This window comes from Megalops cyprinoides, chromosome 15 (genome assembly GCF_013368585.1).
Source record: "Megalops cyprinoides isolate fMegCyp1 chromosome 15, fMegCyp1.pri, whole genome shotgun sequence".
NCBI classification, from domain to species: domain Eukaryota; kingdom Metazoa; phylum Chordata; class Actinopteri; order Elopiformes; family Megalopidae; genus Megalops; species Megalops cyprinoides.
This window is the reverse complement of record NC_050597.1, coordinates 6,439,257-6,465,000: the sequence shown is the minus strand read 5'-3', so window position 1 is coordinate 6,465,000 and position 25,744 is coordinate 6,439,257. Positions and strand designations below refer to the sequence as shown.

The 25,744-nt window shown below is 46.8% G+C and overlaps 1 protein-coding gene across 1 annotated transcript in view; it reads right to left on the bottom strand.

The window, feature by feature from the left end:
- The window catches only part of LOC118789858 (echinoderm microtubule-associated protein-like 6), a 116,726-nt gene that overhangs the window by 71,273 nt on the left and 19,709 nt on the right, over window positions 1-25,744 (bottom strand). The window contains exon 3 of the mRNA XM_036546546.1: window positions 4,249-4,408. Coding sequence (XP_036402439.1) covers window positions 4,249-4,408 — 160 coding nt within the window. The remainder of the gene's footprint in view (window positions 1-4,248; window positions 4,409-25,744) is intronic.

Here is a 25,744-nt window from a genome sequence, read left to right as displayed (position 1 = left end):
GGGGGGAGGGGGGGGAGATGGAGGGTGGGGGGGAGAGAAGGGAGAGATGGAGGGTGGGGGGGGCGGGGGTTCGGGGGGAGAGATAAGGAGAGAAAAAATGTGTGTCGGGGGGATGAGAGAAAGAGAGAGAGAGAGGAGAGAGAGACGGAGGAGAGGGAGAGGTGAGAGAGAGAGGATAAAGGGAAAGAGGAGATAAGGAGAGAGAACATGTATGTTGGGGAGGAAGGGGGTGAGAGGGTGAGAGAAAGAAGGAAGGGTTGGGAGGGAAGGAGAGAGAGAGAAGGAGACAGACAGTGTGTGTGTGTGTGTGTGTGTGTGTGACAGAGATGGAATGAGAGAGAGAGTAAAAGAAAGAGAAAAAGAGAAGGGAAGCAGAGAGTGCAAGGGAGAGAAGGACAGAGGCAGTGTGTGTAAGACAGAAGGCAGATATGGGGGGTGGGGAGGAAGAAGGAGAGAGAGGGGGAAGGAGAGGAGAGGGTTGGGGGTGTGGGGGGGAGAGGGGGGGGTGAGCATTCATGCAGTTAAGATGACAATCTCCTCAATGACACTGCTGTCAAGGAGCCAGCGCTGTGCATCTTCACTGAACACATTTCAGGGAGCCGGCGCTGGAAATGGCTTATGAATGGCTCACACTCCCATCCATCTCAGCTGAAGTGAGCGAACCTAAATGCCGCAATTATCCTCCAGGCAATTACCATTAGGAGAGTTAATTGTTACTCATACATTTCAGAAAACTGCCATAACTACATGGCATTTAAGAAACATTTTTTCCCAGTTCTTTTTGTTGAATTACCCTGTAAATGAATACATTTGAAATGACAGCAAAAAACCTAATTTGGAGTAATATCACACTACATGACTTCCAACCACTAATTCCTACTAGAAAAAAATCCCAGACACAATTATGGCCCTCTTTAAGGTGCGTGTGTAATTCATTTAGAAATTCATTTAGCAGAACACAAGGGACTTCCACTCAGCACAGACATAAAGCCTTAACGATGTACCCCCACATGAAGCTATGAACACATCCCTGACCGTGAAGAATGAGGCCACCGAGGAGGCTGGACGAGATAAGTGACCTCATCTGTGGCACTGTGACAAAAAATAGACAGTGGTGCACATGAGAAAAAAGCTCTTACATTTGCCCTTAACCAGACAGCATGCTGGGAAGAGGGACCTGGGCAATCCTTCATGCTAAAGTTGATGGATGCCGGAGCAAGAAGAGGCCGACAGAGAGCCGAGGTGTGGGTTTCTATGGGCTCAGGGACACGGGAGATGCACTCCCACAGGTAAGACCCGAAACGCAAGACCAATCAATCCACACACCATCTCATCACCCAGTGATAAAGGAGACCCACTCCCACAGGTAAGGCCAGAACCACAAGGCCGATCAATCCAGACACCACCTCATCAACCTCTCACAAAAAGAGAAGCAGTCCCCAGGAGCAGAAATCTGAATTGCCTCCAACTCACAAGACTGTGAGACAATGTGACAATGAGATGGACTTTTCAGGCTACAGTGAACATGTAATTCAGCACGTGCTTGCTTGTGTGTGTGTTCGTGTGTGTGTGCATGCACGTGTGTAAGTGTGTGCATGTGTGTGTATGTGTATGCCTGTGTGTGCGTGTGTGTGCATGCATGGATATGTGTGTGCACATGTAGCTGTGTGTGCTGGGGGAAAAAAGCATCCCTTGACATTTTCAAGGTTACTTTGGATAAAATGCCACATATATGAAAACACCACAGCTTGTAAGTCCCTGGTAGAGCCCTCAGACTTGTTCAGCTTATGTAAAGTGTATCATGCTGTTATCCACTCTAATGCTCGAACACTCTGCAGCCCTGGTCTTCAGGAACCCCAATTTCTGCAGTCACGTCAAGGTTTCTCTCAGTCAGGAGACTCTCACCTCTTCCTGTTTCTGTTTCTGAATGTGGGTTCATGAGGGTTTATATTTAACCACCCTGGCCGGCCCTACATAGCCCAGGGATCTGTGGGTATCATTCTTCAGTGATGATGTTGCTAGAGAAAGCCGACCAGAGCTGGGTGCAGTGAGTACCACAGCGGAGACAAACACCTGTCCCAGTTAAGAAGAGTGTGGTGCAGGGCTCCAGAGTAGGTCGGTGGTTAAGGCGATCATCTCGAGCACAAACTGAGCTCTACGGCCCAGGTTTGATCCCAGCTGTGTGACAATGACTGGGAGCCCAAGGCAGCAGAACAAACTGACTTTGCTCCACCAGGGATAGGGGCCACTAGGTTGGCCAGGGTTCCCTTGACTCACCGCTCTCAGGAACTCTGCTATTCACCGGGTACCTGCAATTGCTCTTATGACATCAGCAGAGTAGTGCCTATCCTCCGATGAGCACCCACTCCGCTGTAGCATGCCAGGTGACTTGCAGTGTGAAAATTAGCCACTGGCTACATTCGAGCTGTTCAGCTCACTTCGATGCTGCTGCCCAGGTGCAGTGGTTGTCATGGTGAGACGAGCAAAGTATATTATCAGCAATCCCACAAAAAAGGGGGACTGCGTGAAGGAGAGAAAGCGTGGAAAAATAATTTTTATAAAAGAGGAGTGTGCTGCCGCAGGGCAGATCACCGTTCCGCCAGATTTATCTCCAGTCCAAGCTCCCACTTTCAATGAAGACAAACACTCCGGCTTCTCGAGCCGAAAGAGGAGCTGAAATTGAGGCGGACTGATTGCCTGTCTCCGATTGGCTGGGGGGAGGGGGGGCTGAATCTCAGTGCAGGAGAAGGACCTTATGAAACTAGCCTCCCAATTCAATTTGATTTCAAAACAACAACAAAAAAAAACCTCACCCACATAAATGCCCCCTTTCCCATCAGATCTCTGCTGGCTTCAAATGACATTACCCAGAGCTGTTTATCCGCCTCCTGCTCTGCGGCTTCCCAGAAACCACGGGGCTAAATCCACTTTGGACCAAACAAATAAAACACATATTAAAATAACGTTCCAAAAAAGCCCCAACGATTTTTTGCTATCGACCGCCGCATCTCGGCGGGACCTTGTTTTCTCGAAACTCCCGTCCTCCCCCCGGTTTCCCCCTGAGCTGGGGGGGTGATTTCATTATGCGGCTCGCTCCCTGCCTAATAGCACTGAGCCACGCAGGTGCATTAGGGCTGGCTGTCCTCATCCTATCAATTACTTAGTGTGCAGCAAGACACATTCTTCACGGGTGGCAATCTCGGAGGTGACATTGCATTTGTTAGCCCCCAAACCACATTGAGATGCTGTTCTCTTCCTTTCCTTGCTGACTACTCACGCCCCCCCCCCCCCCCCCCCCCCAAACCCCCCAAACCCCCCACCCCCAGCCCACTGCTGGTGGCCAGCCACACAGCCCCTCCACTGTGCACTTTACAGCTAGCTACATGGGCAGAGCATTAGATCCATACATCAGCCTGTGGCCCATTACGTCAAACTGTTTTTCTCAGCTCACCTCGTGGTAAGCACAACTAAAGATGATAAATAAGAGACCATATACTGCTGGCTGAAATAAAGGTCACCGCTGGCTTAACACAAGCTGCTAGAGTGCTGCAAGCATATCAGTGTGTTCTTCAATGGCCTGTTTGGTACACAGTGAAATTAAGGCTAAAACTGAACAAGGACTGTTGAATTGCCCACCAATCTCAAAGAGCACACTGGAAGTGTATGGTCAATGGGCCAATGTTTGTCACTCTTCCTTTCGGATTTGCCTTTTTAAAATCAACTGGTTAGTCAAAGGCCAGAGGCTCTTCAGCTTGAAATCTGTGAGGAAAAAGATCTTACCCTTAAAACTAATCACTGTTCATCACTCCTTTCCCTTTAACAGATTACCAGTCCTGCATTTAACCTAATGAAGAAGCCATGCCAGGTAGCAGCTAATTCTCTTTGGCTGAACTGTATCTCACTGTAGTTTCTGTCTTGCATGTCATGAAATTCTGTAGCATTTGTAAATATCCTGTGATTATTTTACGATTTGGACAGACTTCCTTTTCTCCCTCTACATTTGTGATAACATCATGTTGAAAATGTAAAATGAACTGCCTCTGTGTTATGAATGGGGTGTATCCTCTAGTTTTTGCTGTGCCTCTACTACAAATTTCTTACAGTGCATACTTATTGTGATGATTAATTTTACTAAAACAAACTCTAATTATCACTTCTATACTCCTCATTTCTATCCCCCTCTTCCGCATTGGTGGCAGCGGTGGGGAGACGGGTCAGGTCAGGTCAGGTCAGGTGAGTGTGTCTTACCTGTCCGTCCGAGTCGAAGGCCAGACAGGCCACACCGTGCGTGTGCACTTCCTTCAGGATGGAGACAGTCTGCACACTGTATGTGTCCCACACACAGATGTAGGGGTCCTTCCCCACCTGGCCCGTCGCAACCTGGGCTTTGTCTGGGTGCAGAGCTAGGCTGCAAAAGGACAGAGATACAGGGGACGTTACATTTTAAGCACATGCGTGTACATATGTACGTGTGTGTGTGTGTGTGGCGTGCGTGCAAGTACAGTATGTGCATGCATATGTCAGTTTGTGTACGGTCCGTATGTCCATGTACTGTGTACGGTATATATGTGTGTGCCTCTGTGTGTGTACTGTATATATGTGTTTGTGTGTGCGCATGCATGCTTGCTTGTGTGTGTGTGTATGCACGTCAGTTTGTGAGCATTGCATGTGTGTGTGAGTGTTTGAGTGTCTCTCCATGTGGGTTTTTTCATGTGGCAGAATATTAGATCACATGTAATTTCATGAACAATATAACTGATTGACATCAATCGTAGGAAGGATATACAGTCATCTGGATTCGTAAAATAGCTAGAGCATCCTGAATAATTAATACGGGGATACATAATACATTGTTTGTATTAATAATACACCAGATATAATTCATCTGTAACAAACTTTTTGGAACTGATTCCTGTGCTCAATTCACTCAGCTCTTGTAAACTAGGAGGAGAAAATTGCCCTGAAAACTGAACAACAACACAACCGATAAGGCTTTACACACTTTATGCGTATTAGGACTAATTAAGAATCTGCTCAGCTTCCAGGGAAATGCGCATTGATCCTGACTGAGCACCTCTGACAGAAAGACAGAATTGTCAACTAAATTTTTAATAACACTTTTTCATTTATTTATCACTGTGCTCCAGGCATAATTTCAGACTATTAATTGGAGAAGCATACAGCAGGTTCAGCCTAGTTTGACCCCACAAACAAAAACAAAGACAAATCAGGCTGAAGCATATAACTGCTGGTTTAGAGTAGATACAGGGAAAAAACATTGTGGGGCTACACAAGTTGGAGTAGTTTTAATATGTCATTCAAACTGGGTCTGAACCAAACTAAAATAAGAAAAAAGGGAGATGATTTACTCATATCCTTTCTGGTTGCATACATGTTACTCAGCAAATCATAAATTAAATAACACAAATCAACAGCTCTAACAATGCCAAAAAAATATATATTTTTTCCTTAAAATGAGAAAAAAATATTAAAAATGATTAAGATAACATTAAGTTTTTCTTATTGTTGTTGGTGTGAGGGGTGTCTTCAGACAAACACAGTTCAATTCAGTAATATTTGAGCACCTCAATTGGTCACTGGCAACACAGAGCATAAATCCTACACGCCCTGTATGACTGCAGCATCGCGTAACAGTTCAAATCACTGGGTACATGCAGAAAAGGCAGTCATGTAACGCCAGTGTGATGAGACTGAGCTGTAATGCGTTCTGTTACATGCTGGTATGAACTTGCCCAACAGCCTGAGACAGCTTCATATAGACACCTGGAGAGTACGCACTCGAGCAAAACCCTTCACTCTTTACAGAATGCACCTGCTCGTCTGATGAGAGTCACAGTGTGGCTGTTTTGTGTCGTCGAATTATACCGTTACGCAGACGCATCAACCAATTCTTTTCAATCAGTAATGTCAATCAATAATAGAAGTTGGCGCATTAGACAATGAACACACAACGACATTATGAAAATACACAATACACTAACAAACAATCAGTTAAAGCTCTAAGCTGTATTTCACTGCAGATGTTTTAAGATCCGATGATCCGACCTCTGAATGATTTGTCAGTGTAGGGTCTTAAGCTTTGACTGTTTGCGGTGCAGTTTGTGTTGGTTAACTGAGGACAAAGTACTCAAGAAAGCAGCTCATAAATGACAACCAAATCTCGAAGACTAAATTCTCCCCCCCGTTTTAAAAGTATGCACTGTAATTAAGAAGGTACACAGAAATCAACTGTTTATCACTGTGCTTTTTTGCCTACTGCATCTGTTGATATTTACTGTTTTTCTCAGGAGACAGGTACCCGCCAGAACACTCTGTTTGGATGTGGCGAAACCCCAAAACTCCTTAATGAATAGGGCACTCGGCATTCTAACAATAGACTCGGATCATGGCATCATTTCCACAGGTTGTTCAGCTGGTGTCAGAGGCACTGGGTGGCTGTGTGCAGCAATAAAACCCCTGTCAAGGATGATTAGGCAACGAGGAGACCAAAGTGTGTCTGAAGGGCCTCAACCCAGTGGCCCTGGCAAGGGGCCCAGGGAGAGGTCACTTTGTAATGAGAGGACGCAGCTGTGTACAGGCACCAGACCTGGCGAGCGCGCTTTAGGACGCTTAGCATTGGGACAGCTTTCTAAATGGTCAACGGAGGAGAGGAGAGAGATGACAAACTGACAAGTTCACCCCGACACCAAACAAACGATGCCGCTCAGGGAAGAAAAGGACGCAGCCCTTTACTGCCCAGCAAACAGAGGGTATTCAGAAACCCCGCTTCGCTCAGGGGCTGTCAACTCCCGCAGACCTCCAACCACTACTGGCAGGATGCAGTAGCAGCCTGATACTGTGGCTCCAGAAGGAGAAAAAAACACTGCTAAAGTAACACCCCTTCTACACCTATCACTCTGAGACATCAGTTTCATGTGTCACATGCATTGCTAAGTTGGGATGACACGTACTCAGCTGAGGTCTGAAGGCTGGGGACAGACCCATAGTAATCCAGAGATCTGCCATTTAACTGTAATGATTAAAAAAACCTTAAACAATGCCAGTTCATCTGATAAATTGGACTGTGGCTACATTTAAAATTTTTTAATCCACTCGAAAGTTAAAGAAAGATGAGGTGGAAAAGCAACACGGGAACCCATTCAGGAAATTAGCCAATAACCCTACACATCCTGTTATGCCATCCATTACAAATCTTGCTCACTTTGGGGCGATAACAGCATCTAGAGACAGTCAGCAGTGATGGGGGGGCATGACAGTAGAGAAACCCCTCAGCTCCCTGTCTCTCAGCTGACATCTCTCCCTCTCTCACCTGCCGCCTCAGGTACCGGCAGGGCTTTCAGCTGATAGTGGCACTGCGGAGAAAAACCCCTAGGGACATCTCTCTCAACCACGTCTCACTACTGAGGTATCGCATGACATCAACTATGGCTGCCCAGGAAACGCCACCGCCCCGACTGCCAGCGCAGGATAGAAGGCCACAGTCGAGAGCCGTGTGGAGATCACCAGCTGTGAGGGATGCAGGGAAGAACCACATGACTCACAGCTTAGGTACATTTCACAGGTATAGGAAACGCCTGGAGCACCCACTCACTGTGGGCGTGCACTCGTGTACTGTACGCGAGCGGATGTTAAAACGATGAGGTCACGCTCATTCACAGAAAGACAGTGGCTACACCTCCAGGGCCATCTCCTTCTAAACTTCTGCCATTTCAGTGATAAATCCTGGCATAAATATCTCTTCCACCCCCACCCCCCCACCGAGATAATGGTCCGCTGTAAACGGCAGGCAGAGTATTTGCGCAATCAATTAAGCCGAGGTCCAGGATCCCTGAACCCGGAGGTGCACTTCCTCAACTGCGAGAAACCTAACCGCAGTTCTAATGAAACCACCGCCGGCCCAGTCCGTAATAACGGCCAATCCATTATCACACCTCGGGTCAACGGAGGCTAATTTAAAGCAGGGGGGTGGGGGACTGCACACAGGAAAAAAAGAAAAGGCTTACTAATAAAGCAATTAATCACAAGATCCCCTTCCCTGTTCCAGCAGCTTATCAAAGGTGTTCCCAGTTTCACTGCTGACGAGCAATGACTGCAGCTCACTCCGCGGTGGATTCTGGCTGGGGGGGGGGCATTGTTAAATATGATTGTTTGTTCCTGTCAGAGGTTTGGCTGGGGAGGGTTGTGTGGGCCGTTTGAGGGACCACTGCTGCTGAAAGGGTAAGACACATCTCACTCCCATTTCATAGGGGTTACTATCATCCTGAGGCAGCTGCTTCACAGGATCTGGGGGCAGCAGCCATTAATGATCATTACCCACAACCCCCCGAGATCACAAGAGGAGGGCTTCGTTATATTTATTTATTGATTGGCTTATTTTTATGCGTATGCCCATTATGAAAACATGTTTTTTTTTTTTTGCCAATTGTCCATTCGGGTGACTGCTACAACCTTTTTGTGTAGGATCCCTGAAGTGAGATGAGTACAATCCTCTGATACATTCACATTCAGCCAGGGGCTATTTCTAACATCACGGCTCACACAGTGCACGACTCCAGAATGGGCACTCATTGGAGAATGGCTGTTATTCCACTGACATCATCTGATGGGAGTCAGGCTGAGGCAATCTGAGGCAATGAGAGTCAATTTGAGGCAGTAGGAAGCAGTGGTTTCCAAATTCCAAATACCACACCATATATAAGGTATGAGAAACATTTTGTGACCCAAATGAAGGTAATTCATTACCAAATGAGTAGCGCACTTGAACTAATTCAGGAGGGCTTTATGCTTTCTCAGGCCTACAACTACAACAACGCTAACATGTTAATCAATAGATGAGTAGTTTGAATGTTATCTGTTATTATTTCCATCAATTTCACACTTTTCCACACAAAGTACTCAGTCACTAATGGCTTGAAGACCACTGGTGTCGGGCTTACTATCAACTGGAAAATACGCACTCTTTTGCCTGTCTCTGCGCTTCATAACATGACAAACTCTGCTCCAGTTTGGAGTGAAGTGCTAAATTTACCGTGAACAAAACAGCCCTTGCGAAAAAAGCAGGGTTTTGCATTTCAGCCTCAGAAAAACTCTGAGTGTAACTAAGAGCTTTCCCTAAAAGCATAGCATGAAAGCTTCTGATCGAGAGAGAGAGAGAGAGAAAGACAGAGACAGAGACAGAGACAGAGAGACAGAGACAGAGACAGAGACAGAGACAGAGAGAGAGACAGAGACAGAGAGAGAGAGAGAGAGAGAGAGAGAGAGACAGAGACAGAGAGACAGAGACAGAGACAGAGACAGAGACAGAGACAGAGAGAGAGAGAGAGAGAGAGAGACAGAGGCAGAGACAGAGACAGACAGAGAGAGACAGAGACAGAGAGAGACAGAGACAGAGAAAGAGACAGAGACAGAGACAGAGAGAGACAGAGACAGAGAGAGACAGAGACAGAGACAGAGAGAGAGAGAGAGACAGAGAGAGAGACAGAGAGAGAGAGACAGAGACAGAGAGAGAGAGAGACAGAGACAGAGACAGAGAGAGAGACAGAGACAGAGACAGAGACAGAGACAGAGAGAGAACATCACAAACAACTGAAGAGGAAAATAATGAGCAGACAACACTCTATATCCTTACTCCATCTGTGCCAGCCAGTGCCTCCCATTCCTCCCACAGGGTTCCAATAAGGATAATGAAAAAATCAATAAAGCACAAACCCGTACGTGGGTAAAACAAATGAGCAAAGGCAGCTTTTCGTTTGTCGGGCTTCAGGTAGCGACGCCGCGAAAGCTGGACTCATCCGTGAGGAGGGTGCAATTTAAGAAGTGTTTGGGTGGAAGGCGGGGGGGGGGGGGGGGGTCGCTGAATGAATCCGCACAGGAGATGGGAGTCTCTCGATTGCACATTGCTAGATCATTGCCCTGGACGGTGCTTATGGCTTTGCCATGCTCTTAATTATGCAATCCTCATTTTCATATCCCTAATTACACCCGCAGATTTGGGACACGGTTTGCAGATGTTCCGTGTTTGATAAAGGGCCGCTGAGAGCTTCTTAAGGAGCCTCTGTCCTTGTTACTATGGCAATTCGAGCTTGTCTCTTTTGTTGGCCACGCTCTGCTCTTCAGCTAAGACTTGATTGGTTATGGGGTAAATGTGCATAAGAGCAATCACATATTCCTGGACGCCTTGTCCACTGCGGGGTGTCACCCATCCTTGCACCGCTGAATTCAGTGTGTGGAGTCATGACCATCTCGGCAGCCATGGGAGAGAGATCAATCTTGTGTCATAACTCATCGCGTGCCAGTATGCTGTTGAGTTTGTTTCAACGGGTTTAAACTGCCCTTGATACTGTAAACAATGGTATGCCACAATACTGGATGAAATACTAAACGGGAACTTATGTTAGCCACAGGTATTTCATTCATATCATTCAATCTAACTGCTACAATATTTTGTCCTTTAGAATGAGTGGAATGTAAGGAAGAATGACTTTATTATTCATTTTTCTTTGTTTAATTGAATGTATTATTAAAAGCGGCACAGTGGCCAGACTGAATCTGGCCTGAATTCTCCTTCAGCTGTCCAGCAGCAGTGGACTCTGTGTCTCTGGTTACGATCCCCACACCATTTCTGAAGAAAATCACCAAACTGTGACAACTGGCTGCCTAAATAATCATCCTCTTTACGGTCTCTGGTAAGATGTGGAAGAAAAGAAGAGCTTTTTCACACCCATTTCTCCCTCTCAGCTGAGGAGATTACTGGGGGTCCCATTTTTACCTTAGAGCTGTAAAAACCAGGTGAGAAAACTAGAAGTGTGCCGCCTCGAAGGTCAGGGTCAAGGTCAAGGTCAAGGTCAAGACATTCCATTCCCCGTGGTGTGTGTTTGCGTTAGTGAGAGTGGCTAATGTGAGAGAGGCAGAAGGGGTGGGGTGAGAGAGAAAGCTGGCGGGAGAGAGTGAGAGAGAAAGAGGGGTGGGAGGGAGAGGAATAAATTACTGCGTGAGTGCACACAGTCAGTTCCTGAATTCTCATTGGCCAGCGGAGGTATGAGGTGGGGGAGGAATGTATAGTACAGCTGGCCAATCAAGGCTGAGAGTCGGCTGTCCTGAATCAGACTGAAAGGTATGCGAGTATACGTTGTATCGGTGTGTATGTGTGAGGAATGTGTGTGCGTGCATCTTTTTATGAGTGAGTCAGTGTGTGTGTAAATCTGTGAGTCAATGTACGCATGCATGAGTGTGTGTATGTGTGTGGATGTGTGTGTGAGAGAGAGTGCATGCATAAGCGAGAATGTGTGTGTGTATGCATGTGTGTATCTGTGTGCATGCGTGAGTGAGTGTGCATGTGTGTATCTGTGTGTGTGCACGTGAGAGTGCATGCATGAGTGAGAATGTGTGTGGGATTCCTCCCGCAGATACGCGCAGCCCGGGCAGAAGCCTCACAGCCCCCAGCAGCGGAGTCACGCAGAGGCCCGCGGGAGAGACAGCGGGAATCACGGGACACGACAGGAGACGACAGACACGTCACCGCTAACGAGGGAGAGCCAGAGAGCCCAGGAACCGGGGGGGCGCAGGGATTTCCTCTCCAGCCGTCACACAGGAAGGAGGGGCCGTCGTGGCCACATCGCGCTGCTACAGACAGGCAGCTGCTCTGTTAAAAGAGCATCTCTGTGACAAAAACATCTCTGTTCAAAGAACACCTCTGCTAACAATAACATGTCTGCTAAAACACCATCTCTGTTAAAAACATCTCTGTTCATCTCTCATAAAAGAACACCTCTCTTAAAGGACATCTCTGTAGGAAAAAAAAAGAAAACACATTATTCATCTTTGTTAAAATAACACCTCTGTAAAAACAGTATCTCTGCTGAAAGACCATCACTGCTAAAAGAAACACCTCTGTTCATCTCTGAACATCTCTTTCCATAGAACAGCCCCCGAGTGGGCAACGGACAGGACAAGACAAACTACATCCGCAGGCTGTGAGCAAATGGGGGCCAAGCGAGGTCCATGTGAACAGCAACCAGTTGGACCTGTAGTCTGTAATACACAGAGGATCAACCTGCAGTTTACACAGGGTGAGGCTTTATGACCTACAATATGGGTGTTGCTATCATATAATGTTATCAGGGACTCAGAGTTGAACTCAGAGTGTTTGAAGATGGTGGGTAAAGTATTTCAGGTCATTTGAGTCAGTGATTGACAGGACATGGAAGCTCCGCCTCTTTTGGGGTTTTTTAAAGCCTTACTCTCCCATCACTGGTGTTTCCCCTGTGATTCACTGCTTGATCAATAGAGGCGAAGCCTCCCTGTTCTGCTTGCTGTTGGGAAGAATGATGCTTGTCACCAGTGATATATACAGAAGTCTAAACAGACGTCAGTCATCTGGAAGTCAGCTAACAGATGGGAGACATTCACTACAATTATTCTCTTTCCAGCACCACCCATCTGACAGAGAATAGAAAGTCCTGGAAGGTCAATGCTAATTCTTCTGACATCCACATCTTCACAAAACCTGCCAGTGATTGAACTTGGCAAGATTTCAAGCACATTCATGACATGAATATGTCCTGACCCGAAGCACCACTTTTTAAACCCTTATAGTCAATAACAGCAACAGGATTTCCCTCCATCTAACTGCACACACTACGACTGTGTATTGCTATGAGTTTTATTTTGCAGTCATTCACTTTTATATGCAAGCTTTTAACTTGGAAATTCGTACATATGCATATATAATTTCTGTTATATTAACTGTCATATGTCACCATTTTGGAGGAGCAGACATGTCACTGACAACATCTTTAAGGGCATCTGCATATCCCAGGTTGAAGGTCCTAATTTAAACCAGTCAAGTCACTGAAGACATGACTGGAATGGACGCCCGCCTTTTCCACTCTGACAACACCCTGGTGATGTGCCTCCATCTCCCTCCCACACTGAAATGCACAAAACGCAATCAATCCCAGAATGCACCTCTGCACAGAGCTCAGAGTTCCGGGCAGCAGGCATTACTGCTGATAGGCTGAGACCCTCTGACACTGGGGAGGGGGAGATGGGGGCACACAGGTTTACGGTGCGTTGGGAACACTCAGCCTATCAAGCGGGATTGGAGATCAGAGAAGGGGGCGACGCTAAATTGGATCACGGCGACAGGTACTTAGAGTATGAAATCGTTAGCTTAACCAACTGACCTTGGATCAGGGAAGATATCTGGAACACAGTGACAGCAAGGGGAGGGGAGGGGAGGGGAGGGAGCTCAGGGGGCCAGGATGCTAAAGACAGTTGCTATTTCATCCAGTCACACATGAATAACGCAAGATTTAAAATAAACGGGGCTTGATGAGGGATAAGAATGGCATTAATAAGCAGCTTAGATAATAGCCTGACGGACATGAGCTGATGCAGGAGAACAGAGCGTTTCTGAAAAGCACACTGGTCTGGCGGCTGAAACAGTGGAGTAGAGCCACCCTCGGTGTCCAGACATCCATATTTACTCATTCACTCCACATGCAGCACAGACAGCAGCATGCTGTCATATGGGCGTATTTCCCCCTGCGTTCAGATGGGCGGGGGCTGGGGAATGGAGAGAGAATGGGGTTCGGGGTGCAGATGAGAGCAACTCTGTATGAAGACTGATCTCCACACGTGGCCAGCTCCATTCAGTCTGTCATCCATTTGTGGCCTGTGAACACACACACACACACACACACACACACACACACACACACATACACATACACATACACACACACATACACACACACATACACACACACACACACACACACACACCTCAGGAATATACTGTGTCTCAGTTTGTGGACTCCTATATGAATCCATGAGCCAGGATTCAGTGTCACTGTGCAGTGTAGCGTAGTGGTTAAGGGGCAGGACTTGTAACTGAAAGGTTGCCGGTTTGGTTTCTCACTGGGGCACTGCTGTTGTACCCTTGAGCAAGATACTTAACCCACAATTGCCTCGGTAAATATACAGCTGTATAAATGGATAACATTGTAAAAAACTGTAACTGATGTAAGTCGCTCTAGATAAGAACATCTGCTAAAAATGCCAATAAAAAAAAAAAAAAAAGATCCCCTCATGTCTGCAGAGGCCCAGAAACAACAGACACAGTGTTTTGAGTCGGAGTTTTGTCAAAGGAGCGGATAACGTTTTGTGATGTATGTTAGATTTGCCACCGTAACAGCGACAGGGGTACAAAACTCACCGGGAGGCTGCGCCGTTCCATAACCTACCAGGAGCAAATGGCTGCGAGCCAGAGCCAGCTTCGGCTCTTCCGCTTCCTTCATTATTATCTGTGTTTGCGCTCACAACCGCAAAGACACACAAATGTATGGATTAAAGAGATTTTCCCCTGCAAAAGCCAAAATACAAACAGACTGCTCAAATTTGTACTATAATCCCTGCACACACCGGCTGCTGTTGTAGGCTTGCAAATTTGCCAAGACGTGTTTCACAGACGAGATTTCAGTGCACATCCAATATCCCTAAGAATCTAGTAGGATGCAATTCCTTCATATACTGAAGAGAAGTACTGGACGGCCTTGTGGATTCTGTACCTTCTCTAAGTCTTCTTCTAGAAAACTAATCTACTCAAAAAAAAAAATGGCAGGAGGTCCAGAGCGGCTCAGTCAGCAAGGCGTAGGCTCTAAGATCAGGCTGAGCCCTAAGCCCCATGTTTGAAAGTGGCTGTGTCATTTGCCATCATTGCCCAATGATGGGGAGCCCACAGAGGAGACACTTGCTTTGCCAGGACTGCCTTGTTTCATTCCTCTCAGGCAGCCTGCTATTCGAGATGCTGGCCAATGGAGTAGTGCCTATACTCCAATGAGCACCCACTCGAGTGTACTGTGCTGCGTGACATGTAGTGAAAAAAACAGCTGTTGGCTGCTTGCCAGTGTAATGGAGAATTGCATTAGTCTTGTGTCAATACTCTGTTTGAGTGGGTTGTTGTGGTGAGACAAGTCTAGAGTACAATTGGACATTCCAATTTGTATATACAGTATATATGCATATACAGTACTTAACACTGTGCGCTTACTCATACATATATACGGTATATGCTTAACCTCACCCGCATCCCAGCTACTCCTGAAGAGGACAATGGGACAGTAGACCAGGCATTACTCCCGGCTGCTCTGAATTTGGCTTCCAACAGTGGATATGGGGCGGCCTCATTTGGGCCTCTGTGCATGACTCTGCTGGAAGCGGAGCACTGAACAGGCCGTCCACCTGTTTCTCCACCCAGCATCGCAGCCATTTCCTTTAATGTGAGTTTTCCGCTCCGGCGAGCTCGGCGGTAAAGCCGCCGACCAGCGGGAGGGAGTCGCCTTCAGCGCTCTCAGCGGGTCGCCAAACACACGGGCCGTAAAGCAGGAGGCGGCCTCCAGTGAGATAAGAGACGAGAAGCCTTCCCGGCTCTTCAAAGCCGGGAGACGCGCGCCGTCTCTTCTCATCCGCGTATTACCCACGTGCCTCGGCGGCGCTCTCACGCACGGCGGTCGCGTGTTCCGCCCGAGGGCGAGATAGCGTCGCTCGAGCCGGCGGGGGAGAGAGAGGAGCTGGAAAGGAGCGGAGACGCATTCTGCTGACAAAAGGTACGCCGCCGCAATCTTCCCCGCTAAATCCTCCCATTGTTTCAGAGCGCGGCCGCTCAGCGTCTCTCCCACTCGAGATGCGCGATTCCAGCTAACAGTCGCAGCGGTTGGCCGTCTAAGACTTTTATCTCTTCAGACGGTGAATCCGCTTCTGCACGGCTGCACAAGACTGCACACTCAGCAGCCTCATGCGGGCCCAGAACTGGAATGAATCATTATTACTAGAATGATCCTTCAGTGGTGGAATGAACTCCCCACAGGGGTCAGGACTGGCCATCTTCTGACTTAAGACCCACCCCTTCAAACTGCATCACGTTTTCACCTCAATCCCTGCCCCCTAACACCTGCTGCTTATAGTACTTTCTGTTTATTTTACACATAGGATCGCAATGTATTTTGGATTCTGTGATCTAGTGACTGTGATGCATGGTAGCACACTTGGCTTCCCTTGTCTAGTCAGGTTGCACAAATTAGCTTAGGGTAGGGCTTAAATGGTGTTAATCTCACACTCACTGGCCTGGGAGTGGTGTTAGCCTGGTCTGACACTGTTGCTCATTCAACTTGAATGAATAGACTTATATTCTATTGCTCTGGATAAGAGTGCCTGCTAAAGGAATGTAATGCAATGTAACAAATCAATGAGGACCTTTGTAAAGTTCTAGAGGATTTGCTAGAGGAAGATCCATGGATCTTAGGGGACGCTTCCCTGTTTGTAAGTTTTACTTGGCTGCGGACTGTATTCCTCCAATCACAGCTCTAGAATCATATACAAGGACATTGATAGGCATTACTCTGACAGCTGAGAACAAAGGTGACTTCAGAGTTGCTCTTGATCTTAAAAGCAGAAGCTGCCTTTCTTGGGGCTCATTGATAAACTGCATACGACCCTGCTGGAGAGAGTCCTGCCAAAGCTCAGCCAATGCTCTTTTCAGGTGCTAATGAGATCAGTCTACAGTACCTGTTTAAAAATCCATAAATTATTCACCAAGAGTCTGCACAAGAGGTGCCAGTGTTGACAAGGCAGGGAAGTCGGGGACTCCGCTTTGCAGTATTTAAATTCACAGCAATGACAGGAGCCCAGTGTACTGGGACGACCTGACAGGGGCCAGTCAGAGAGGAATTACCTGAATCTCAGGAGCCTCCTGGCCATATTCATGATTCAGGCTGACAGGAATGTATAATGGGGAATTAATACTGCACCAAAATGATATATTTAACTGAGCATCAACTACTTAAATGGCAATGATGATAATCGTAACAATGGCAACAGCAAGACTTGTGACTGGTTGGACTGACGTTCTGTGGTGAGATTGGAGGCAGGAAGGATAGCAGATTAATTGAGCAATGTGCTTAGAGCGATTAGTTTCCCAAAGCTACCCCCCCCCCCCCCCCCCCCCCACCCCCCCCCCCCCCCCCTTGGCTGAGCTGACTAAGGATCTCAAGAGAGTGAACTCACTCACCACCATCTGCCGAGCATGCTGCTTGGCGTTTGGCAGTGAAAGCGACAACTTAATGCAGAGGAACTTCTGCACTGCCAGGAAAACCTCACTACTGCCAGGAAAACCTTACTACTGCCAGGAAAACATTACTACTGCCAGGAGAACCTTACTACTGCCAGGAAAACCTTAATACTGCCAGGAAAACCTTACTACTGCCAGGAGAACCTTACTACTGCCAGGAAAACCTTACTACTGCCAGGAAAACGACGCTACTGTCAGGAGAACCTTACTACTGCCAGGAAAACTTCGCTACTGTCAGGAGAACCTTACTACTGCCAGGAAAACTTCGCTACTGTCAGGAGAACCTTACTACTGCCAGGAAAACCTTAATACTGCCAGGAAAACCTCACTACTGCCAGGGAAACCTCACTACTGCCAGGAAAACCCCACTACTGTCAGGAAAACCTCACTACTGCCAGGGAAACCTCACTACTGCCAGGAAAACCTCACTACTGCCAGGGAAACTTCACTACTGCCAGGCAAACCTCACTACTTGCCAGGGAAACTTCACCATTGCCTGGGAAACCTCATTGCTGCCAGGGAAATATCACTAGCATCAGGGAAACCTCACTGCTGCCAAAAGGCCACACCCCTGGATCATGTACTCTGAATTGACTGAATTGATCTGGTGCCTTTCAAAGATCTGAAAGCACACCATAGTGAAGGGGAGATTCTTCCCTCACCACCAATGTGCAGCCCCCATATGATTGATGAATTGTAGCCTCTTTGTGCCAGAAGGCTCACACACACCAGCTGAGGGGATCTAGTGGTAGGAAATTTTTAGCCAAATAAACTGGGGGATGATTAGATGGCCAGACTGAAAGAACCTGATCAAACATTTAACTAGGACAACTAAGAACCCCCTTGCTCTGCACAGTAAGTACCATGGGATCTTTAAAGATCAAGACATAGACTTAACATCTTATTCTGTGGACAGATCCTATGCAGGCTCTTAATACTACTGCTTCCCCAAGAACACAGACCATATCGTCCTACAGCTGCTTCTCTGCTCCAGCTCTGTATGCCATTTCTACAGCACAGCTGGCTCTTCTGTCCTGGGATCACAGTACCTTTAATGCATAGACCATCTCTATCTTTATCTGCAACATGGTTAAACATGAATTGTTTTTCATTAAACGTACAGAGTCTTGCAAAAGTTGTATTCAGTGTCAGAATCATCCACTGTGCTGTTTGAAAAAAATAAAATAAAAAATTCCAGACAATTTCTCACAGCAGGCTGTCAATGTCACAGAAATATGGTGCCTGTTAACTGGCCAGGGATCCTGTGATTCACAGCCAGTGATGCCTCATTAATGGGGGGGGGTTCGAATCCACACTGATGTCACTGGTGTCTAAGCGAGAGCATCATCGAAAGTGTGACAAAACTCCACTCTGCCCAGCTGCCTGTCAGACTGCATGCCCTTCACAGGATCATCGCTGAAACCTGGCTCGGGCTCAAGATTTGAACCTAGCACAGAACACTGGGTAATGGCAGCAGTGGTGGCAGTGTAGCGTAGGGGTACAGAGCAGGACTCGTAACCGAAAAGGTTGCTGGTTTGATTCCTCGCTGAAGCACCGCTATTGTACCTTTGGGTAAGGCACTTAACCCACCATTGCCTCAGTAAATATCCAGCTGTATAGATAGGTAAACTGTAACCTATAAAAGTCATTCTGGAAGAGTGTCTGCTAAATGCTAATAATGTGATGTAACTGGATCCCTCCATCCAGAAAAGCAACCCGCGCTGACGTAAAATTCTACCGAGGCTCCGAGTGTCTTTTCGTTTAGATGCTTCAACAGCAGTCAAACGAACGAACCACGGATTCCACTTTATGCCTACCGCCGTCTCACATCCATCCCCGCCGCATCCTCGCCAACCTGCCCTTCCGACGGTTTCCTTGACAACCGGGTGAAAGTATACCTTTGCTTGGAGGGCGACGGCATTCAGAGGCAGCACGGAACCCCCGGGACCAAGGTCAGAGCCCCGAGCGGCGCGGCGCAGTGATTCAGAAGCACTCAGCGCGGCGTATTCAGCGCACAGGCTCTACTGTGAGAGACACCGCTGTGTGTCTGCGGTGTTAGACGCATCGCAGGTCCCTCTGTACAGCACGCCGATCGGAGGAGAAGATAACAATGGCGGCCGTCTCAGGGCCTGACTGGAAAACAGGCCGGCCACAATACCCAGCGGGTGTGCAGTGCATTATGGGAAGGCGCTCCCATCTGTAAACCCAGCCTCCCTCTAAGCAGGCCAAACAAAGACAGCAGCGATGCGCGGACGTGCACGACGCACATCAATGGGACAGTCGATGCCTTTCTTTGCAGGGCGCACGGATGAATGCCTGCATTTACATCGATTTTTTTTTTCCACTTGTTTCCTTTCAAATCGCTCACCCTCTCTGTACACAACTGACACACTCTAAATCATCCATAATTCTGCAGGAAGGGGTTCCACCAATACAGGTCTCAGAAGCAACAGCGCAGTCGTTAGAGTCTTTAGAATAATGCTGGGCTGCCATTATTGGTCTGCAAGACCTAATCACGAGGTCCGGGCCAACACTTCCATTTGTTTTCCCTACCTCACGGCCTGTGAGTGATAACCCCAGGTCATTAAAAATCCAGACCTTTGCTTAGCGACACGGTTGCCAGGGGATGGGGAGGGACACAGAGTCCTGGCACGGGACCCAGAGCGCTAAGGAGAGAGAGGCTCTGCCTCTGCCTGTGATGTGACCCCAGCAGGGTCACACGTCCTCACTGCACTCCGGAGCGATGCAGGCTCCCGCATGCAGCCTGCTGGAAACCCTTAACAAAAACGGCCTTAGCAAAAAAAAAGCGTCGGGAGGCCGAGTCAGTTTGGAGCCAAAGAAGCCAGCCAGCCAGCTGAGCCTTTCTGAGGGGCCATGATCGGCTTTGTTATGACTCCGAAGAGACTATGGGCCATCAATATTTCAGCAGGCCTGATAAAAAAATTTTCAGGGCCTCAGTTCAGCAGGCAGCATGTTGACACACAATTCGAGTGCACAAACAAACAGTCACTGGATCATTTCACATTTGGCAAAACAGAGGGGAAAAATCGATTTGAAATAAACACAATGGGATATGCTTCAAGGGCTTTGATATCACTTTCAATATAACTACTCTGCTCTTGTTTTGATCATTTACAATATGACTTGTCAGGACTTGCCGAGGCATTTTGGGTAAATTACCTCTATATTGCTGGTGCAAATATGTTTTATGCGCAATGTATGTGTCAGTTTCTCATTTTTCCTTTCTCAGATCAGCATAAATCATGTTTGACTGCTTCAACTGAGAGCTACTGCACAAAATGCAGTGAAACTACAAAAAAAGACAAAGCTCAAAGAAATCATTGAAGTTCAGTAAAAGACAGACAGAAAGCGAGAGGAAAAAACCCTCCCGTGACCCAGAATCTGTAGTGGGATGAGAAGCTCCGATTTGCATCGAGTTTCTGTGGGATGGGAAAATGGTAGGGAACGAACAGTGTCATTCACTGAGGCACGGGTGACAGATGACACACACAGAGGTGAGAAGCGTTCGTGACACAGAAAAAAAGACATTTTCTCTCATCCTCTTGTGGCACTGCCATCTCACAACCCCCACCCCCCCTCCCACCCCAATTCCATTATTCATGCCCCTTTCATGTTTCCCCGCGTCTGCTTGGAGCGCTCCCCAAACAGAAACCTGCGGAGGGAGAGTGACTGAGGCTCTCAGGATAGACGCACAATGGCCCTGCAGTGCATTGTGGGAGGAGAGAAGAAGACTTCTGAGAAGAGGTGGGGGGGGGACATAAAACATATGTGGAATTTCTCCATCTCAGATCCGCAGACGTAGTTTGGAATGGGTGTTTGGGGATGAGAGAGACGGATGAGCGGCTGTTAGCTGAGATATTTGAATTCACTGCGAGGTGTGCCAGTCTGTCTGTGACTGCTGCTTCAGCTCAGGTCTGAGCCACAGGCGGCTCAATCTTCTCTGCTGTACATCGCCAATCACCTTTTCATCCTGTAGATTTTTAAAACTTGCGGTGGAGTGCTTCACTCTATTTATTTTTGCTTAAATATTTGACTGTTGGGGAAGAGGGGGAGGCACTGAGAGACCAGATGAGGTCTGTAAGGATCTGTAAGGAGCATAGAAAGGGTTAATGTAGCGTCGCTGACGTAGCACTGCAAACGATGCCATATCAGTTCACATCAGTGAATTTCACCAGGGCTGCTGTAAGCACCATGGGATTTCTTAAACATTTAGCCCTCTGAACACAGTTAACTCAGCCTTTGTAAGGTGATAACAATGTATTTTTTTTCTTTTTAGATCTTTTTAGATTTCTTGTTAGCCTGGTCTGACACTGTTGCTCATTTAAATTGAACGGATACAGTTCTATTGTGCTGGACGTCGCTCTGGATAAGAGTGTCTGCAAAATGTAATGAAATGTAATGTAATGCAGATCAACTCACACAATACATCAATCTCTAAAAACACGAGCCATGCTACTTCAAATGTACGTTTTAAATATACTGAGGGTTAGAGACTTTAAATACCAGCTCCTGTACAGACGAATGACATATGGAAGAGAAACCGAAGGAATGTGGTTGTTTCCGTCGCACTCCACCGTTTCCATCTCATCAGGTTGCAGCAGATGGCAGGTAAAGGGCTGTCGGTCTTGCATATTCATATCTCCCTGTCGTTTTCTAACCCCCGCGTTAAACTTAAAGCGCATCATTACATAATCCAGATCCCTGTGTTTCCCCAGCCTTAACTCCGGTGCAAGCACGCAATCGGCATGCTGGCTTTTGCTCCAGCTGCTTCATATTTACAAAGCACTCTGCTCATAAGAAATTCTGATGTAAGAATAAACCTCACACAGTAATAAAGAGTACTGGGACAGAATCATTCCTTTAACATAACACAGTTTAAATACTTGGCTTGTAAGGATTAAGAAGCCATTTTGGCCTCACTTGTATGTAATCAATGCGGTGCAATGGGACAATATTTTGAGGAAAGAAGTTGCGCTGCTAAGTGTTTGGATGTGGCTAGCTGCCAGGTAACACGGCAAAAAAGGAGGTTGCTTTCCACAGATGAACAACTCTGTGTCCTTTAGTCTTCTGAGGTGAGGCTAACCTGAGTAATGAAGCTGATAGAATGGCTATTCCATAGTCCACAGTAGCCTCCACAGAGCCACTTGCCATGGAGAAACTAAAAAATTAATGTGTCTCGTCAGTCCACAATAACAGGGGGCCTATGGTGGCGGAACAAATTGTCTTTGTTCTGCTGGGGAAAGCGGCGGGTATGTCTGCAGGGGTTTCTTCATCTCACTGCTCTCAGGCACCCTGCCACTCATCAGGCACGTGCAGCTTGATTGGATGACATTAGTGAAGCCACGCCCTTTCTGCGGGTTGGTGCTTGCTTCACTGTAGTGAGCTGCGCATATTGTAATGTGAAAGCTAGCTGTTGTTGGTGTGCAGGTGTGTTGGAGGATTACATGCACTACCCACAGTGTTGTCACAGTGAGACGAGACAAATTATGATTTCGTTTTTATTACCACAGCAAAGTAGATCACGCAGTGCTAGTAATTTGCACAGCGACAAATGATTTATGTGAATCAAACAGTGTTCTTTTTAAATAATGGATTGCATAAAAAAACATTACAATCGAAAATGTTTCATTTCATGGCTGAAGCATTTAATCAAGGCAATTTGTCAAATATGGGAAAAACATGTTTTGATACAGGTGAATTTTATCCATTACTTTGGAACTCTTCTATGAATCAAAATTTGATAAGAATCAAATCATCTTGGAGTGCACTGTGGTTTGGTTTGATAATGATAGGGGTTATTCTTCACCTGAAAGTCTATAGTATGTCATTGAACTAGAAAAATGGACTGTTGGAGATGTGTTTACGTTATCAGGAACGCAATCATCAATGTTAAATCACAAGACTTTGATCGATCTGACCCACCAACAGTCTCAATAAAGCTTGACTGGTTATCTCAATAATTTGTTTTAGACCTTAAAATGGTAAATTGAAGCACTGGTTCATTTTTATCAATGAAGATAAATACTAATCTGTATTACTAATTTGCTTAAGCGACCAAAAATGCCCAGAAATTAGTTCAGTTGCTAACACATTTCTCCCACTAAGGACTAATAGCACACGCCTGTCAAACCCAGGTCAGTATTCAAATAACAGCTTTATTAAACCCGGCTAAATAAGACCTCAGCCAGAGACCCGTGTACAAAGCAGAATCTGTGGGACTCAGCTTCAGAGACATGTCAGATCTAGATCACAGTTTCTCGTGGAATCCCACCCCTGATTCAGGCTAGTCCAGCGAGTCTCTTGCCAGCAAACCTCACAGCAAACCACTCACGGAGATATGCCTCCATCATCACACCTTCAAACAGCCACACAGAGTCACTGCCAGTGATTACTGTGAAAGTCAGGCTTCGGCGGCCTATACTCTTGCCGGACCAGGGAACTGCATGGAGCCCCACTGTAGCACAGTGGTTAGGGAACAGGACTTGTAACCGAAAGGTTGTTGGGTCAATTCCCCACAGGGGCACCGCTGCTATACCCTTGGGCAAGGTAGTTAACCCAGAATTGCCTCAGTAAATACCCAGCTGAATAAATGGATAAAATTGTTTTAAAAAACCTCTAACTAATGTAAGTAATAATGTAACAAGGATGTATAATTCCACTTCTCCTGTCATGGATGGGGATTTACGATGAGTGCGGGTCTGCTACAGGAGTCAAACTGCAGCCCCCACAATCCACATTCCACAAGAGGTTTTATTAGCTGATTAAGCTAATCACACCCCAGTCCCTCAGAATGAGAACTAAGTGTCCATTTGTTCCACCTCTAGGGATTAATGTCACTTTCTGCAGCAGACATTCACATCACTGACCTCCACATTTACTGTACAGTAGATGGAACAGAGAGAGACCTGGGAGTGGGAGTGGCATCACAGTGTCAGATCTTTCTTGGGCAATGATGCCCACTCTAAAGGAAGAAATCGCTCCAAGATAAACTAATGCTCATCATTTCCACACCAGCTGGTATGCTCAGAGATACAGAAAGATCATGGCAAATCATCTAAACACAGCTTTTCACTTTGAAACAAGCTTAAGAATCATTAGATCTTTGCAACTTTGTGATGGATTGACAGTCAGAACAATTCCACTGGGACAGTTCAGCTCATGCAAATTATGGGAGAGGGGGCTAGTTTATTATTGTGTTGTATTTTATTCTTTTTTTTTGCTGCTGATTAATTTTTACTTCACTTTTTAATTTCTGTTTATTTAAAAATGTTTATTATTTTAATTATTATTTTCATTTGTGTTTCTGTGTATTTACATTGCCCTTTTTTCTTTGTTGGCATTTTTTCCCGCTTATCTCTCCACGCCAGTGCACCAAATCATCAGCCGCTGCCCACGCATCGTTAGCTTTCCCCATTTACTTTTTCCTTTATCTCCAAATCCATATCAGCTCATTATGCAGCACTTTCACAGTTCAATAGACAGGCTAAAAATAGTGGCGAGCGTTCACGCCCCAGTGCCACTGTGCGATACGTGACATTTCCGATGATCCCGCTGAAATAAAAAAGTTAAATATGGGCAGTGCCCTGGTTACAGCACCCAATTTCGCCAATACCCCACCCCCCCACCCCAGCCCCTCCGACACAGGCGTGTGCTTCCCTGTAATGTCATTAGTAACGGATATGATGGTCACAGTACTGACTGCAATAACTTTGCCTGGGGGAAGAGGCGCGGAGTGCGTTCAGAGGGACCTGCAAAGGGGAGGAAGCGTCTGCACACTGTCTCTGCGGGTGTCCCCCCCCCCCCCCCCCGCGCCTGTGAGCTGTGGAGGTCACTCCCACCCACCGTCCCGAACGCAGGAGGGAAATCAGGGTCACCTTCAACCCCTAACTCTTAGAAATAAGCATGCTAATCTCCATTTACCGCAGGCGCTGAGGTGTGCGCGTCTTAAAAATCTTCACAAGGGCAGCCCGCTCATTTAACGTAAAAGTAGCCCGTTTCTACGAAAGCAACCACTGAGCTCCAAAGTGTGTTAATCACCTCAATCAACACCATCCAGGCCACTGCTAATTTCACTCTTCTAGATCCTTCATTTCCTATCATTGATGTGTTTTTTATTTTTGTTAATTGCCCTGTAATAAATCATTAACATGGACAATTTGCTAAACGTTGACTAGGATAATCTGCATACTTGTAATGCAGTATAAGTACAATACTGAAATTCAAATACACATGGCACAGCCAACACGCTGCCCTTAAAAGAACCAGACACAGTAGATAGGTACACACGTGCGGGGCTGCATAGCACCAGCAGCAGATTGGCAGTCAGCCAGACTTTATTCAGCTGAATAAAACTACAGTTTCTAACTCAACACACCTCCCTGTTGTCACCATGCAAATGACCCTGGCTCGGGGGTGCAGTCGGGGGACGACAGCCACTCATTTCCCGCCCTCAGGTGGAAGACTGGATGACTTCTGCTGTCAAAACAGCTGGCCGCACACAGCGTGTGGCGCGGAGAGCATTAAGGTAATTGGTGCATGGATGAGGAAGGAGGTCTGCTTCGGCTGGGCTGCTCC